This window comes from Camelus dromedarius, chromosome 19, assembly GCF_036321535.1.
Source record: "Camelus dromedarius isolate mCamDro1 chromosome 19, mCamDro1.pat, whole genome shotgun sequence".
Taxonomy (NCBI): Eukaryota; Metazoa; Chordata; class Mammalia; order Artiodactyla; family Camelidae; genus Camelus; species Camelus dromedarius.
In genome coordinates, this window is record NC_087454.1 from 37,667,649 (window position 1) to 37,685,342 (window position 17,694).

The 17,694-nt window shown below is 41.9% G+C and overlaps 1 protein-coding gene across 2 annotated transcripts in view; it reads left to right on the forward strand.

Moving 5' to 3' along the window:
• PRIM2 (DNA primase subunit 2) overlaps nt 1-17,694 on the forward strand; it is a 213,767-nt gene that overhangs the window by 31,820 nt on the left and 164,253 nt on the right. For both annotated transcript variants that reach the window (XR_010376928.1, XM_010987784.3), the window contains exons 6-7: nt 3,489-3,584; nt 5,830-5,967. Coding sequence is in view for 1 of the 2 variants with exons in the window: in XM_010987784.3 (XP_010986086.2) it covers nt 3,489-3,584; nt 5,830-5,967 (234 nt within the window). In the remaining variant the exon portion in view is untranslated. The remainder of the gene's footprint in view (nt 1-3,488; nt 3,585-5,829; nt 5,968-17,694) is intronic.

Here is a 17,694-nt window from a genome sequence, read left to right on the forward strand (position 1 = left end):
TTTAGCTCTGATTTTTTTTCCCCATATTTTCAAACTCTTTTCATTGAAAAGTTCTCATTCGGTTCCTCCATTCTTCTCCTGAGTTCTGTGAGCATCTTTGTGACCATTGCTTTGAACTCTTTATCGGGTAAGATACTTATCTCCATTTCATTAGGGTTTTTCTCTGGGATTTGATCTTGTTCTTTTGTTTGGAAGAAATCTCTCTGTCTCCTTGTTTTGTTTGACTTCCTGCATTTGTCCCTGTGAGTTGGATGGAACAGTTACCGCTCCTGGTTTTGAAGGTGCGGTCTTATGTAGCAGTATCCTCAATGTAGGCTGTGTGTGCTGCTTTGCTTTGACTGACTGGGTGGAGCTGCTGTGTGGGTGGGCTGCGGCTTTTCCAGGACATGCTGGGGCTGCCGACTTGGGTCGGTTGGTGCTGGAGTTGGCGTGGGCTTGGGGTTTGCTGGGGTGGCCCCGGCAAGCTGTCTAGAACACCAGGCTCTTTTTAAACCCTGACTCTGTGCTGGGACTCCCAGTGAGTGAATTTGTGTGTGAGCCCTTTTAAGAGTGGAATTTCAGTTTCCTATAGCCCTCCAGCTGTCCCGCATGTAAACCCTGCTGGTTCTCAAAGCTAGTTAAGTGGACTCACCCACCCAGTGCCAGTCCCCAGGTCTGAGGCGTCCGATATGGGGCTCAAAGCCCTTGCTCCTTAGGGAGGACCTCTGAGTCTGTGGTGTCTTCTCCTGCTGCACTGGGGGTGTGGGTCTTAACTGGATGGTGTCTCTGCCCCTCCTGCCCTTCTCAGTGTGCTTTTTCCTTTATATCCTCAATTGCACAAGAGCTGTTCTGCAGGTCTTCAGGTCCTTCTCAGAGAGATTGTTCTGTATGTAGGTGTAGTTTTAGCGTGTTTGTAGGAGGTGAGCTCATGCTCTTCCTTCTTCACCATCTTGATCACATGGGTCAGAAACCTTTCCGTGCATTCCTGGAAAAAGCCCAGGAAAACAAGCTGATCAAAATGTACATCACCAGTAATAGTAATAAATACTTACCATTTATTAAAGGCTTGCTCTATTTAGGCCTGTTCTAGACGGTTTACATACTTGATTTGATTAAGACAAAAAGTACATGAAACATATTTTCTTCACTTTACCAGTGAAGGAACAGCGTGTAAAGAGCTTAATTTGCATGTTAAGATTTGAACTTAGGCCTCTGCAATTATAAAAGCTACACTCTTTCTGTCCTTGTGCTCTGCTCTTACAATTATTCCACTGAATCTGTTTTCACTCCTACATAAGATCCTCTGTTAGAAGCAGGAGGCTGTTTAATCTTATCTTGCTCTTTGAGAGGATGATTTTTTCCTAGGTATCCAGTAGTTAACCTCATTAGGGGAGCTTGAGAAAATGAAATATGCTCGTATTTTTCACGGTAGTTTTTATACTGAAAGCAGAAGAGAATAGCAAGATTATTTTAGAAATTTGAAATAAGTCAGTAGAAGTTTATAATAATTAACAAAGTTTTAGTCAGGCATCTTGCATTTTTCAGCGAGAAGTCTCTTACTTTGGTCTTTTAAGTTATGTTTATTATTAAATAGATAAATGAAGGTTTAGAATGTGTGTGACAAATGGATGAAGTTTTTAATTCACCAAGGAAAAACAGCATATTTATTGAAAGGCTATAACATAGGAAATGACATTAATTTTAGATAGAATGTACATTATTCAGAATGCGCCTGGTTACTTTGGGTGAACAGTTTAGAAACACATCGAATTCCTTAGAGTTTTATTCATTATTTCTACTCTGTAGATCTGAAGAGTGCAGGATTCTTTGCTCACATGTCTGTCCTCACATGAAGGCTGAGAAACCTGTGGTTCTTCCGTCCCTAGTCCTTCAGGGCCCCAGAGAGGAGGGGGTAGTTTATCCACTTTTGGCAGAGTCTCTTTGAAGTTGCTTTCCCAGAGTTAGCAAAAATAAAAGTCTCTTTCTCTTGGACTTGTTTTCCCCTCCCGACCCCCTCCTCAGATCCCCTTTTAGACTTTTCCATTCATACGGATATCATTACCCTTGTCTTTTATTTCCTTTTGCATCCTAGCATAGTTATTACCTATGCACTTTATGAGTCTTTTTCTTCTTTTTGCTCACGAAGCGATGTTTTATTATTTGCCGTGTTATAAAATACAGTGTGCCTGATGCTGTGTGAAAATGTATCTGCAGGAGTCCTCTGGGGCAGGCTGTGAATGCACGTTCCCCAGAGAGGATCTGAGTTTTCTTCTGCTAGGTGTCTGGGGCGTTTGATGCAGGGACAACCTTAAAACCAGTTCAAGGCTTGCGATTTCATTGAAGACCCATGGCTTTAGAGCAGGAGGCTCTCTTGTTAGATACCCCACTTCAAGTGGGCCTGACTCTGTATATTAATCCTCTGCGCTTTAAAGAAGATGCTTTAAAAATTTTTATCAGTGTGTTTTCTTTGATTTCTCTGAGAGCTTGATCTGAATAATGTAGCTTGCTTTACTGAAACGTCACGTTCTACTTCTACTGCACTTTATTTAACCAAATACCTGTTGTTGGGCATTTAGTTTTTTAAAAAAATTATTCCAAATAACTTTGTGATGAAGAGAAATTTTTCCTGTATTTGTTCTGTTACTAAGTTTAATTCTGGAAGTAAAATTGTTAGGGTCTGCATGTTTTAAGGCTTTATGAGGTACATTGTCAAAGTGCCCTGCACAAAGAGTGTCCCAACCCCGTGGATTCAAAATCGTTTTAACTATTGCCATTTTAATAGGTAGAAAATAATGCTACATTATTATTTTTAATTTCCTTTTATTATTTTCACTTCTATGAATCTTGGCTGCGGTTTACTTTTGGATTACTAGTTGTTACGTCCTGCTACTTAGGGGGTGTGTTGAGAGTAATCAGCTGTCATATGACATAAATGTTTCCCACAGTTTGTCATTTATATTTCATCTTCATGTATAGATCTTTTACTTTTCTGTACAGAAGTTTAAAATTTGTATCTACTCAGCTCTGTCAATCTTATAGGAGATAATAGAGCTATTGTTGTTCCTACAAATACTAGTGCTTTAGGTTTGGAATTGTTTTATGTGGCTAGAAAGTTCAGAAATAGTTAAACCGCTCGTAACTGCAAATAGAGATTTTAATAAATTAACATAATCCCAAATTGGGATCATGCTCATATTTAGTCTCTGTTACCTTAATTTTTATTGTAACTTCTTTCTTACTATAATACTTTCTGTTCCCCTGCTACTGTTCTTTTGATATGTGCCCTCAGAGATTGTCAGAGTAGAAATTTGAAAGTATATTGAGTTTTCTTCCCTATTTGGGCTTCATTAATGATAGCAATGATTTAGTAATATTAGGGATGACTTGACATATCAGGTTTTAACGTTTTTCAAAAAAGTATAGTATCTTCCCTGGAACAGGGAAGTATTTTATTGAAACTGAAGAAAGAGTTTTAATTTTTAAGTGATAAGAAATATGTTTCCTTTTAGATAAGTGATGGAGAGAAGACTCTCCGAGAACAGGATCTCATCGCTTCATCACCCAGCTTAAGCGGGGCTCAGCTGGACTTGGAGTCAGTTTATAAGGTATGTAAACTTTTGAAATCCTTCTTAGGTTTTGTTACGTATATCACATTAGGCTTATCTACGTGTTTAATTAACCCGTTCGTATTGCCTCTTGTCGGCACAGCCTCTCCCTCTCCTGCTCTGGTCATGTTCACCCGACCAGGGACGCACCACCTTTCTGTGCTGGGCTGTCCTCGCTGACCCCCTTCCAACCCCCACTGCTGGCCAGTCTCTTGAAGCAAGTCCTCCCTTTTGTCCCTGTTCGGCTTCTGTGCCCCACGATGGGTGCCCCAGCAAGGGTCCTCTCGTCACCCCCTGACCGCGACTCCTTGTTCTGTATCCCTGCCTGGCGTGGGAGGCTGTCTGTGCCCGTGTGCCCATGAGCCTGGCACCGGGCCTGGACTGAGTGCCCCCATGCACGTTCTCATCTGTCTGGGCCCTGCTGCCTGCTTGCTCTCCCGCCGCAAGGCCTTCCTCACCCACTCAGGTTCCGGCCCCTCGCCCCGGGCCACGTCTGTCTCCCTCTGCCCCTCAGCCTGGACACCTGCTTTGCTTGAACCCACTGGGTGGCTTTGGGACTGAAGAGGTCCAGAACGGGGAGAGGGGGCTGAAATTCATCTTAAAATTTGATAGCTCCTGCACCACCGATTCCTCTGACAAGAGTGGCTGCTTCTTGGTGGGTGCCAGGAGTCTAGAATCCTGCCTCCACATTGGCGCTCTTATGACCTCCCTGTGGAAGCGCGCAGCCTTCCACGTGCAGAGCGAGGCCCTCAGCATTCCTCCTCCCACACCACGCATTGCCCTCACATCAGCCTTTGCTTCTGCTTGGGCATCTCCACCTCCACCGTGACCCCCTCATAAGCTGGAATCTTGGAATATTGGAGCTGAAGAACCCAGCCCTCAGGGGCGTGTAAACCATCTCCCCACCCCTTGCCTGGGTTTATAGACCTGGGGGTTTAGAAGTGTTCGTTGAGGGTCCCGGAATCCCAAGTCTAGTCAGTAAAGAGTGTGGACTAGAACCCACTTTTTCAGACTCTCTCCTTCTCTTGCCTGGATTAGTGGACTAAATCCTGGCACCCCCATCATGTGTCCTGTGTGAGGTCCTGTCTTGGGCTGGGACACCCCAGCTGCTCTGCAGAGATGCCTGACTTTCCATGTGTGTCTGTCTTGTTTCCCTCAGCTAAGCACTGAACCTCTCAGGGCAGGGGCTGTGTGCTGGTTGTAGAAATCTGTAAAAGAATCAAACCTTTCTGTAAAAACACATGATCTGATATTGTGTGGTGTCACTGAGTATGTAGAAGAATCATGGGCATACAGACTTAACTCTTCCCTAAAACTTGGGTGAACAGGCAATTTGAGGATTTTTTTTTTAAACCTAATTTTTTACATCATTTTTAAGAAGGAGAAAAACTTGAAGAGTAAGAATGATTTTCACAATTTACTGATACCGTAATCTGCTCATCTCTTAGAGTTTTACGATAGTCATAAGACTTTAAAAATAGTATGAGGTTTTTAGAAAAATATTTCCTGGCAAATATTTATTTTCATAAGAAAACTGGACACTTGTTATTTCTATTTCTTAGTGTTGAGATTAGCTTTCCCAATATATTTCTCTAGAGAAAAAGTGGAAACATAGATGAAGGAATTTGGAATTACTTTTACGTATTAGTAATTTTTAGCATTGGACATAGCGTATACACATTGGATTCTGCTTGATGCAGAATAAAATGTGGAATATGTCATAAGAGGGGACTGCAGGGTACTCAAAGGGCTTTGAAATCCTGGTGATTATAATTTGTAAACTCATGAGTTAAGAGTAAAAATAAAATTTTCTAACTTGGCTTATTTTTAAAACATCTACTTTGAAACAAGCACATGTTTGGGTAGGGGGAGGGTATAGCTCAGTGGTAGAGCACTGCTTGGCATGCATGAGGTCCTGAGTTCAATTGCCAGTCCCTCCACTTACAAAGTAAATCAATCAATCAATCAATCAATCAATCAATCAATCAATCTAGTTACTTTCCCACCTCTGGCAAAAAAAAAAGAAAAAAAACCTCAATCAGTTTGGACTCCCACTCCACCTAGTACTGTTGGTTATTGTTAAGAGTATAAATTGATCTTTGTGTGTTTTTCTTTCTTTTCTTTTTTTTTTGATGTGCTGGGACTAAGGACCTTCTCTTAGGACGGATTTTGTTTGGACTTGGCATGAAGACTAGGAGGATGTTGTAATGACTGACTTATTTTCCCTGTTTGACTCTGAATTCAGATCCCTTTTGCGGATGCCCTGGACTTGTTCCGAGGAAGGAAAGTCTATTTGGAAAATGGCTTTGCTTATGTACCACTCAGGGACATTGTGGCGATCATCCTGAATGACTTTAGAACCAAACTGTCCAAGGCTTTGGCGGTAAGTATTTACTTTGTTTCCATGTTTCCATCTTCACTTTATTTCCATGTGTTCACATTTTTCACTTATGTACTCTTGGTAGTTTTGTTCTCTATCTTCTTAAGAAATAAGTTAATTTAATTTTTATGATGATACTCAGATTGCTCATGATGCTGTACTGTTATTTCTAGAACTTCTATATTTTTGTTACTACCCATTGTTAATTTTGCCATTTTTTTCTTTCTCATAGTAATACTAATGGTGAGATGATTAACTTTGTGAATGGCCTCTGTGTCTTCAAAGATGTGTCTTTTTTTCCTTGAAAATGGATTTCATATATGGTCCTTAACAATTAGTGTGGCCTGCGGTGGATACACCCCCTAGATTTCTGTTCTAAATTGGTATTTTGTGTCAGTGGAGGGCAATATAGAACAAAGTCTTCATATTTAAATACTAAAAACAGTGATATGTTAGTGCTACAATAAACAGCCCACTGCTGGGTGAAATCGGAGGCAGCTGAGTTGAATAAATGATATAATCAGCACTTTTAAAGAGATTTGTTAAAAGCAGACACTTAAATGATAGCATCTTAAAAGTATACAAATTTTTCATAGCTGCTGTCTTTTAATCTGAGTCTGGGTTTCTTTTGTACTTTTGTAGGGGTACTTTTTTGTGTACTTAATGTTTAGTACATAACTTCAAAGTTACGCTCTTTTTAAGCTGTACTGATTAAAGTATACACCAAGTCCAGCCTTTCCTTTTGTGTTAAAACTTGTAATTATTTTCTGGTATAAGTAATTTTTATTACTGACTCCCTGGAGTTACCTACACAGGTATAATTCAGCTGTGTCAGCATTTGGGAAGACTTAAATATTAACTGTGGTTGTATTAAATGAGGCAGTTTATGAAAACACCTAGCATAATTGACGTTCTTCCTCCCTCTCTATTTGTGTGTGTGTGTGTGTGTTTTATCCTCGGTAAGTTAGTGTTTTTGCATAGTTTCCTAACTGTTTAGTAGTAGTTACCACTGTGACTTACCCTGGACCATGAGGTACGTGCAGGTAAGTTCAGTGTCTCCACCACTGAGAGTCTCTGTGGCAGATGCTCATGTCTGCCTGTTGGTTGGCTGTTCCCCGTCTTTTATTAAGACTGGTTTTGTTCACTCCTCTCTCTCGACATTTTGGATAGCACTTCTTTGTGGGAGTCCGGCCTTTACTTTTCAGGACATTGGGCATCTCACCCACCCAATGCCAGTCTTGGTCCCCTGGCCCCAAGATGGCCACATACATCACCGTGCATTTGAGGAAGCTCGTGGTACCGTCTCAAGTTGATACTGGCTGTTTCCTTCTTCCAAATTCTGACTGCAAGTATAAGCAATTGTTTGAGGGGGTTTTTGAGAAGAGTTTTCAGTGGAAGGAGGGTATAGCTCAGTGGTAGAGTGCCTGCTTAGCATGCAGGAGGTTCTGGGTTCAATCTCTAGTCCCTCCACCAAGAAATATATACATAAAATAAACAAAATTACTTCTCCCCACCTCAAAAAAAGAAAAAAAGAATGAATGAAAAAAGTTTTCTTTGCTGGTAAAAATGATCTAAATTTTTTCCTACTTTTTCTGGGCAGAAGATGGAGTATCTAAATATGCTGAGATTAAAGATATAAAACTCTATGATTTTCTAAGTTAGTAATTCACTTTTTCCAACAAATTGCACTGAATCTTTATATTGGTAAAAATATAGCATATGGATTTTGAATTCCTTTCTCCTACCCGACCTCCTGCTCATTCTTTCTTGCTTCAACATACAATTTAAAAATATATATAATAATTTTTTAGAATTTTGAAACAATCAGAAACTTACAGAAAAATTGCGGATAAAAACAGTAACTTTTCCCCTAAACCATTTGAGATTAAGTTCCCAACCTGATACCTCATCACCCCCAATACTTACGTCCTGCAAATAAGGATGTCCTCCCACGTTACCTCAGTTTAGCTGTCAAAATGAGAAGTTAGTGTCAGTACGTGACAACCACCTAATCCTCAGACCCCGTTCAGGTTTCACTACTTGTTTCAATCATGTCCTTTATTTCAGAGGGACCTAATCCTTAATCACATGTGCTACTTACGTATGTCTTCTTAGTCTCCTTTGGTCTGGACCAGGTTCTTAATTTCTCCTTGACTTTCGTGACTGTCACTTTTGAAGATTACAGGCTGGTTATTTTGTAGAATCTCAATTTGAGTTTGATGTTTCTGTGCGTTTAGAGTCAAGTTCCCACCTTGAGCAGGAATGTTGTAGAGGTGATGCTGTTCTTTGCACCGCATCCTAACAGGTGACACATGGTTTTGATTCATCCCAGTTCCAATGGGCTTTATTACAGGTTATCCCAATCTGTGGTTGATAGGGTTTTGTTTTCTTTCTTTTGGTTATGACTAATACTGCTGCTCGGAACACTCTAGGACATCTTTGACAGACACATTTCAGTGGGTTACAGGCCTAGGAGTGGAGCTGCAGGGTGTAGGGCACATCAGTGTTCTGCTTTAGTGGACTGGGACTCTAATGCATTTGTCCTGCTGGCCTGTGGGTTGAGGAGAGTTCTGGCCTCAGTATCTTTGGGTTGAAAGAAGAGGGACAGTGACTTGCTGCCCAGGCTGTGCTTGGCTTTCTCCTGGGTCGGTCAGGGCCAAGTCTGGCTGAGAGGTTGTCCTTATCATGCAGGAGAGGGGATGGAGTGTGTCGTCTGGGAAGCTTTCCTGACTCCTGTGCACAGCTGAGGGCTGGGAGGAGAGAAGGGGTTTCTTTCCGGACTGTGACAATGGAGACATCTAAGCCTCTTACAGTGGTTTCTTGATTACTGTCCTTCCCGGTGAGGAAGGTTTTGACCTTGGAGTATGTAACTGAAAACTTTGGAAATATTCTCACAGGATGAGAAGAATTGCCCTAAAGGCTTAGAAAAAGGTATTTTAATTAGCACTAGAGGGTGAAATAAATGGTGCTGGGGGAAGTCTTAAGATGATAGAAGAAATTTACCCCAGGTGATAGCTGAACGCTTGTTTTTAACCTTTGATCGTGTGATTTTTATTAGAATATAACAAATCTGGCTTCTGAACATGCTGTAGGGCGAGGAGAGGTTGGGCGTTGTGTTCTCTTTTGATGAGAACTCTTTCCTCACCTGGTTGGTCCTTTGAGACTCCGCCGTGGCACCACTTCCTCCAGGAAGCCTCCCTGAGCCCAGGATTGTGCTGAGTGTCCCTCCTTTGTGCTCGCACAGCGCCCTGCGTTCAACCAAACCACAGTGGAATTATTCCGACTAGTGTTTTTCTCCTCAGCTAAAACGTAAGCTCTTTGAGAGGCAGGGGTTGGTCTTAATTAACATTTCTGTTTGGTGTAACACAGGGTCGGTGCTCATTAACAGTTTGTGGAGCTGACAGTTACTATAATAACAATGATGGCTTCCACTTGTCCATGTGTAGTTTATGCCTTATCTCATTTGATCCGCACCCCAGGCCTCTGACGTGGACAGAATGACAGCGTGCACTGTGTGGACCAGGAAAGAGCCGCTCAGAGAGCCTAAGTGATTTGTCCGGCGTTTTGTTGGCCGGGGTCTGCTGGGGCCATGACTGGGCCTCGGGCTTTCTGACTGACCCCTCGGGTCTTCTGCTGATATCTGTGCCTTTGCGATGAGTTGTATTATCTGAGGATTTAGATCCTCAAACTCTGAAAGAAATATTCAAAGGTGAGTATATTAGGGTCCAGTTACAGAGCAGGCAAAAAGGGTGAATTTGGAGCCGAGATGTAATCAGTCAACGATCAGTTAGGGAGAAGAGCAAGGGGAAGTTACATTTCTTTGCTTTCACATAACAGTTTGAGAAGCTTTAGCCAGTTCTTTCAGTTAATTGTTTTTTTAATAACTTTTTGTTCACCCACATGTTGTTTTCGGTACTAGGAGCACAATACTTAACAAGAGAGAGGGAATTTCTTCTCTTACAGAGCATATATTCTAGTGGGAGGTAGGCAGTGACCAAGGAAGTGGACAATAATGATACGACAGGGAGGAGCCAGCTGAGCAGGCGTCCAGGGAAGTGCATTCTGGGCAGGAGTCATGATGCCGAGGCCCCTGGGAGGGAAGGGCGGCATTTTGGTGGGATGAGGAAGGCGGGTGCAGCTGGAGGGGAGTGAGCTTGCCGCGGGCGGTACCCGGGGAGAAGGCGGCGGCTGCGCGTGGGACTTGGAGTCGACCAGGGTGGGGAGTTTGATGTGTAGCCTAAAGCAGTGGAAACCCACTGGATGGTTTTGAAAAAGGGAGTGATATGACCTGATTAATATTTAATGTCAGTTATTGTGGCTGCTGTTTGAAAACCACTTTGGAAGTTCTTGGAAGGATGGAAGCGGAAGGCCCTCTCCTGGTTTATCACTTTAATGTAGATGGTGGCTTGCAGTAGGGTGGCTGTGGTGGTGATGGTCCAGAGAAGTCCCTGGATTTCAGTTACTTGTTTGAACTGCTGTTCACATGGCAGATTGGGTGTGAGAGAAAAAGAGGAATCAGGATGATAATGATAATGATGCTTAAACTTAATGAAAACTTAGTATTTGCCAGGTGCTCTTCTAAATGCTCTATGTGAGTTAGCACATTTACTCTCTGTAGTAACCCGGTGAGGTGGGTACCACCGTCACTCTCGGAGGTGTATAGTATCTTTGCCCAGGTAGTGATGTCTTTTACTAGGATGTGGAAGACTGTGAGAGTTGTCCACAGAAGAAAACCAAGAGTTCTGCTCTGATCACGTTCAGTGGGAGGTGCTGAACTGTCATCCGAGTGGAGGTGGCAGGTGTGAAGTTGGGCTTACATCTGGGTTTCTGGGGAGGATGAGTGAAGCCGTGAGACTGGGGATCACGCAGGAGGTCGTGGGAAGAGGAAGCCCACAGTGGATCTCGGGTTTCCACATGCCACACTCTGTGTCACTGGTGGGGCATGCTTGCTTTGTTTCTAAAAAATGGGATAGTTTCTTAAGTTGTAGCTGAATGTCTTTAAGATAGATTCTTTTTCCTACACGGTGTGACTAATTTCACTTTCTGTTTGTGAGATTCATTATTAGAAGGTGCTGGTAAAACTTTGAAAAACAGACTTTCAGAAAACATGTATACACTTCTCATTTAGCTGCAGAAGGAAGGACTTTGAAAAGCTCCCTAGCAAACACTGACAGTGAGTAAGCAGCTCTTTCTTGGAATCACAGAGCAAAGTAAGGATTTTCTTTTTTTGAAAAGGATATTCTTTTTCACCTTTCTAGAATAGTAGCTGAATCGGTGGCTCACCAAGTATTTGTTGCTTTGGAAAAATATTCTTTGTAGGCTCTTGATCAAGTAATTTGTATTTCTGCTGAGCTTAGAATCCTCTTAAATCTTTTATCCTCTTTTTAAAAGCAGTGTTCAGTTTAGTTCCTTAAGCTGTGGTTAAACATATTAATTTTCTTGAATGGTTACTTACTTCGTAACCGTTCTAAGAATCTTCCTTGTCTTATTTGTGTCTGTCTAGTTGATTTCCTTGGGTTTTGGGGTTGATTAGTATGTCTTTTCTAATATTACATCCCAGTTATTTAATGTTATTTTAAAGTGATTAGAACAGAACAGTCAGGGCTGCTGCTAATCCTTCACCTCTGCCTTTGCTCTCAGGCGCTAGCCCATCATTCTCCCCTGGTGCTGAGATCTGGGAAGCAAAACATTGCCTTTGAAAGCCATGAAACTAACAGCAAGAAATCACGCATTTTGGGGGAAAAAATATGCATCCTCTGTTTACTTTGAGACACGCTTGTTGACTAAGGGTGCTACGCAGGACTTGGTCGTTGCTCTGTTTGTGAGATACTGGTTTGTTGAGCCCTTTACAATGTCGTGTTTACAACTTGTCTGGTTGTCAACATTTATCAGATTTACTACATCGGGCCTGCGTAGTATGGGAAGTCAGAAGTCTATGAGATGGGACCCTGGCCTTCAGGAACCCTCCTGTGTAGTGGGGGGAGCTAAAATGTACGCTAAGGACTCAGTGACTAGGTTGAAAATGGGGAGTGTCCTGAGAGTTGTATCACCTAAGCTCAGGGAATTTTGAGAAAGGGTAGGGCTGACACTGGCTTTAAATGATTTGACTGTAAGTAGATGAACAGTTTGCAGAGAGCATTAGAGGTAAATGTTTCTGTGCTGGAAAGCTTGGGCTGTGTTTGGGGGATGGTTAGTGGTTTGTTTGCTTGGATTCAGTGCCTGTGAGGAGCAGATCAAATTGGAACAGTTTGAGTTTGAGAATGCTAGTGGTTTGCAAACTTTCTGAATGCTCTGCCTTAATTAAAATATTACATATCTCTGAAGTACAGATGTAGACACGAGAAATGGGCGGTTTTAAGTAAGAATTAGGAAAAAATAAGAATAGGTGTTTGATTATTTCTTTCCCCACCTCAGTAGGTCATCTTGTATGATTCACTTTGGAAACCCTTTTTATACACTTGCTGGTGTTATCACTGGAGATGTGTTCCAGCAATAGGGACGTGAGGCAGAGCTACTGGGAGAGAAAAGGATTTTGGTATCGGGTGTGTTGACTGGATTAATAGGACATGCTAGTGGATTTGGGTTGGAACTCAGAAGACTGCTTAGGACATAGATTTGGGAGTCACCTACATGGTTGTGAAATTTGAAGCCAAGCCACTGGATGCAAATTCTAAGGAGTAAGAAGAGTAAAGAGATATGAGGACCGAGTAACCAGACTAGGTATTTTAAGGATGGGTGTGGGGTCGGGCGGGTGCAGTGAGTTGGATCCTACAAATGAACAAGTCATTTGAGTCTTGGCATCTTTCTCCACGTGCATTTTATTTTAGAAAATGAAGCTTTTAGGACCATTCACAGGATATAATTGAATCAAGTTATTGTTTTAGTGAAATAATCTAAGTTTTTGATAGAATAGGTTTCATTCACTGAAAAAGTCAGTTTTTCGTAATATATAAATAAAATTGCTTTAAAAATTCCAAGTATATTTTGCTGTATATTTTTCAGGTGTTCATTTGAATGGACTAATTCATGTGAAGAGTAACACTGTGAGGTTTTGATTTTTCTTTTTATTTCTCCCTGTGGTGCTTAGTACAGTTTTGCATTTTGTATTTATGGGAAATTATCGGTGGCAAGAATTTTAATGATTCACTTATTTCAAGTTTCCTTGGCTTTCTAATCGCTAGCAAACGTCAGCAGCACACAGACCCGGACTTCTTAGAGCAGGAAAGGATTTCAGAATTGCCATGGTGACCATTTGTGTATCCTGCCCTGTTTCTTGGCAGTTAGAACCCAAACTGGAGGGCCACATGCTGCTTTGTCCTCTTTCTTTTGTAAGCTCTCAGGAAACCTCACCAGTCAGGCCTCTTCATTGTGCCCGTGAAAGCTGAGCCTCAGAAAGGTCGGATGGCTTAGGGACGCTCAGGCAGCTGTCAGAGAAGGAGCAGGCCCTTCACGGTGGGTCTTCCCTGACTCAGGTCTGCTGGGTACCTGGTAGGAGCTGCAGGTGCGTCTCTTCTCCAGCGTGGCCGAGAGAATGAAGTCAAACGGGGCCGCACTCCAGTATCTGGTTTAAGAGGAGCGAGTGATGATGTGTGCGAAGCGCGGCGCGCAGAGCGATTCTGGAATCTCAGTGTGAACGTCGGTCCCGGGGCGGTCGTGGGGTGTGGGGTGCTGCGGTCCTCGCAGGGTTAACGTTGCTGCTCTTTTGACAGTTTTTCTTTGGACCATGCGAGCTGGGAGTTTTATATTTTGTCTAGAAACTTACGATGCAGGGTAAACCAGGTTGGAAGTCTGGCTCCCTTGAGAATAGCAGCTTCATTTTTCATGGTTGAACTCGCTCTCTGGTTTTTGTGGTCACCTCTGTCTCGTCTGTGCACCCTTCCCCCATTCACAGAAAAATGCCCCCCTCCCCACTCCTTGATAAACACTCCTGTTCCTCAGATCATGCATTATATTTAAGAATTATAATTACCCCTTTTGGAGCTTCAGCCCAGAGTGGCTAGAAAATACTTACTATTTTTGCACACTTATTTATAGTGTTTTTCCCCCACTGAGCTGCATTGCTTTCATTGACACCTGAGTGCACCGAAACACACTTTTTTTTAATCCCTGTTACTCACTTGTGATGAGAAAATATCTGCAGATTCGGTTGCTAGGAAACAGCTGAATACTGAAATAGTTTTTTGGGGGGAGGGTACTTGTAAATTCAGTTCTTTGACAGTTCTGTTCTCATAGAGGAAAAATTTATTCAGTCACTACAAAGAAAGATGCATCACCTGTTAGTTTTCCAATTTAAAAATTTTGCACAGGAAGAACTAGGAATACAAAAAATGTACCAGGATTGATTAAGTGTTGAGAGTGTAATTTTTTAACAATGACTGGACATGGAGAAGTAATGATTATGTGTACATCTTGGAGTTTCAGTTTCCTTAAAGTTTTCTGGTTCATCATTAATGAGAAAGAATGAGAACAAGACCCCCCCCCCCCCTCCCAGAGGAAGTTAAACCAAAGTAAAATATTGTATTAATTAATCCAACTTTATCTCATAGGAATAGGGTTGGCCAATCGTGTATTAAATAACCTGGGTTTGCTTTTTTCTCATCTGTGACACTTAATAATTGTGTGCCAGAGAAGGAATAAATATTAGAAAGAAGTGTTTGGTTCTATGTAATCAGTTGGCTTTCTTGTGTAACTGACTCTCATTTGTTTTTGTCATAATTACATAATGTTTAGAAAAAGATTTTTATTCAAGGTCAGTATAGTCACTTTTTGTGAGTATTCACTACATGCCAGGCAAAAAAAAAAAACAGAGGACACAGGCATAGGTAAGCTTTCAGTGCTCGGAATGGTTGGGGGGCAGCAGTGGGGCAGGGATGTAAACTGCCCTTGTCCACGGTGGTCGGTGGAAGAGCAGTGTGTCCTGGGCGCAGAGGCGGCGTAGGAGGACTGCAGGGAAGGCCTCAGGGAGGGGGCCAGCTCCCAGCTGAGTTTTGCTGGGCTCTTTCTTAGGTGCAAACAGTCCTTTGACCTTGTCTTTTTTTGGGCGGGTTGGGGAGGGAAGAGAGGGAGGGTTGGGGATGGGGAGTAAGACCAGTATTATTTGTCTTCATTTTTAAGTTCCCTCTTTGTTTCTTCCTTGTCGGTGTTTCTCTTCCCAGCCGGCACCATTCAGGCAGGTGAGTCCTGTCCATATGCCAGTTTCTAATTCTATTTCTTCAAATTTCACTGCTTGTCTGTTTAATTGCACACATACATCTGAGGAACTTGTCAGGGAGTGTGGAATCCATCTTCTGATTTACATGCATTGAGAATCTTTTATCTCAGAAATAGAAATCTTATTAAGGCTTTATGTCTTAATCCAAGTGACAGAGAGAGAACTCTGAACTCAAGTAGGTGGCATATAAACCAGAAACTAAAATTGGAGTGGGGCAGAAAATATTGTCTGCAGTGTTTGAGGCGAGTAATGTGTGAGTTCAAAACAAACAAAAACAAATGAAAATTGCCCCAGTCTGGTTGATACTAGAAATAATCAAGGATTGATAGAATTGAGAATAACTAAATGCACAGGTTTGGTTTTCCTTAAATTTTTAAAAAGGTAGTGCCTTTTAGTGTTGGAGTAAATGTTTGAGACTTTTGCTGCTTGTATAAATCCCTTTTTTATCTTTAATAATTTTATACTTTTGGGGTATGTTTTAAAACATGATATTACATGAATTTCAGCATTTTCATGCCTACATTTTAAATTAGAAACCTGCCATAGAGTTATGAGACTTTAATAATATGGAAAGCACTTAAGCTCTGGTTTAAAAAAATTTACCATTGTCCTTTGAGCAACAATGCTTTTGTTCGTATGTAAGACTGTCTTTGTTGAGTTGCAAAGCATTAAGGTGAACAGTGGGGTTGTAATCTAGGAAATAGAGAGGTGAAGCTGGAAACAGATGGAGAAGGCAGATTTCTTTCTCACAAATTTGGAAACAGAATAACAAACAAGATTGGTAACCAGGATATTATTCCATCCAAAATTCCGCAGTTATCATATTGACTATTAAAGGCTAAAATAATGGAGAGAAGGTGAAATAGTATGTAATCTTTGAGGAAAAAACAAACTAATACAGCTTTGGATTTTGTCAGGCTAGCTATAATCCCAAAGAAAGAGAATAATAATTTGCATTTATAGTCTTTTCTTCCAAGTAGCTTTAAAGCTTTGTAAGTACATTTTCATTAATCCTTCGGACTGCTTTTGAGCTTTGTTTGAAATATTAAGAAGGAAATCATCTGTAATTCTTGAGGATGCTTAAAAAAATACATATTGAAAGTCATAGAAATGACTGCTTTACCTTGATGGCTTCAGTGTTTTATGTATTTCTGCTCTCATTTTTTTTTAACACTTTGGTTCAGGAATTTGTCCTTTGGGAAATGTTTATCGGTTGCATCCTGTTGGTTAGACCCTGAGGCAGTGTGAATGCACACGCGTACGCGCACAGACACATACGCAGATACACTTGAAACTGTTCTCCCCTTCAGTTTCGCGTGATGCTGAATCATTCTTTTAGGTCCAGGGCCTCTGAGCTTTACTTATTTTAGCCGGAGAATTGGCCTGCTGTATGGGAGTGGTGGTAGTGGTTAGAAGCAGGTTTCTCACTTTTTACCGGGCACTTACTGGATGTCAGACGCTGTTAAATTTGTTACACGCGTTGCTGATTTAGTCATGTCAGTAGTGAATAAGGTGGTTAACTAGCTTGGTTTTTGCAGATCCGGGAACCGAGGCTTTGGGAGGTCGAGCAGCGTACCCAGGATCGCAGTGCTGGTTAGTCGCTGAGCCAGAGTCTGTGGCGATCTGTGGTGATGTTTTCCTGTTTGTGGGAAGCGGCACAATGATTCCTTTTTCCTTTTTGGATCATTGTTGATTAATGTAAATGTATCAGTCAATACCTTTACTGTAGAGCAACGGTAGGATTGGGAATTTTGCTAGTTGGGAATATCTCAAGCAAGTAGTTTAAGATTATTTAACTAAAATGGGAGTACTTTTCTTACCCATCCTGAGCTCGGAGTTTGCTCACCGAACTGCAGTGACTTGACAACGTTGGGGCTTGTCTCTTAATTCCCTTACACCCCCTCAAGTTGATTGCCCCCGTGCTGCAGGGTTCCTGGCCTCTTAGCTTCAGTTACCATGTCTTCATTAGAAAGATCAGCTACTTCTGCTCCTCACTGGGGGGTGGGGGGTGGGGGGTGGGGTGGGGATGGCGGGTGCATGCTTTCCCAGAATCGTTATCCCTTACTCCTCCTCCCGAGCAAAATTCTGTCTCACTCCTCTTTGGCCAGAACTGTGTCTCATGGATCCGTTGTTTGGGAGCGCAGATATTTTATTTCATCAGCCACTTTTGGTAGGAGCAGGCGAGGATGTGGGTGATGGAGAGTTTGCCACAAGACTGATAACCTTTGTGTCTAGATGAGATGGCATGTACTTAAATGCGCATGGATTGGAAGAGGATGTTTCTTTTTTTTTTTTTTAAATTGAGGTATTAAAAATTATGGCATAATTGACATATCGGTCTCAAGAGTACAGCAAAGCGATTCAGGATTTGCACATACTGCACAACGAGTGCCACAGTAAGTCCAGTTAACACCCGTCACCGCATACAGCTGTTTATTTAGTTTTTCCTAGGATGAGGGCTTCCTTGTTCTCTTAGGAAAGAGGACTTTCTAAATGTGTGCCTGGCAGGCGTGAGCTGT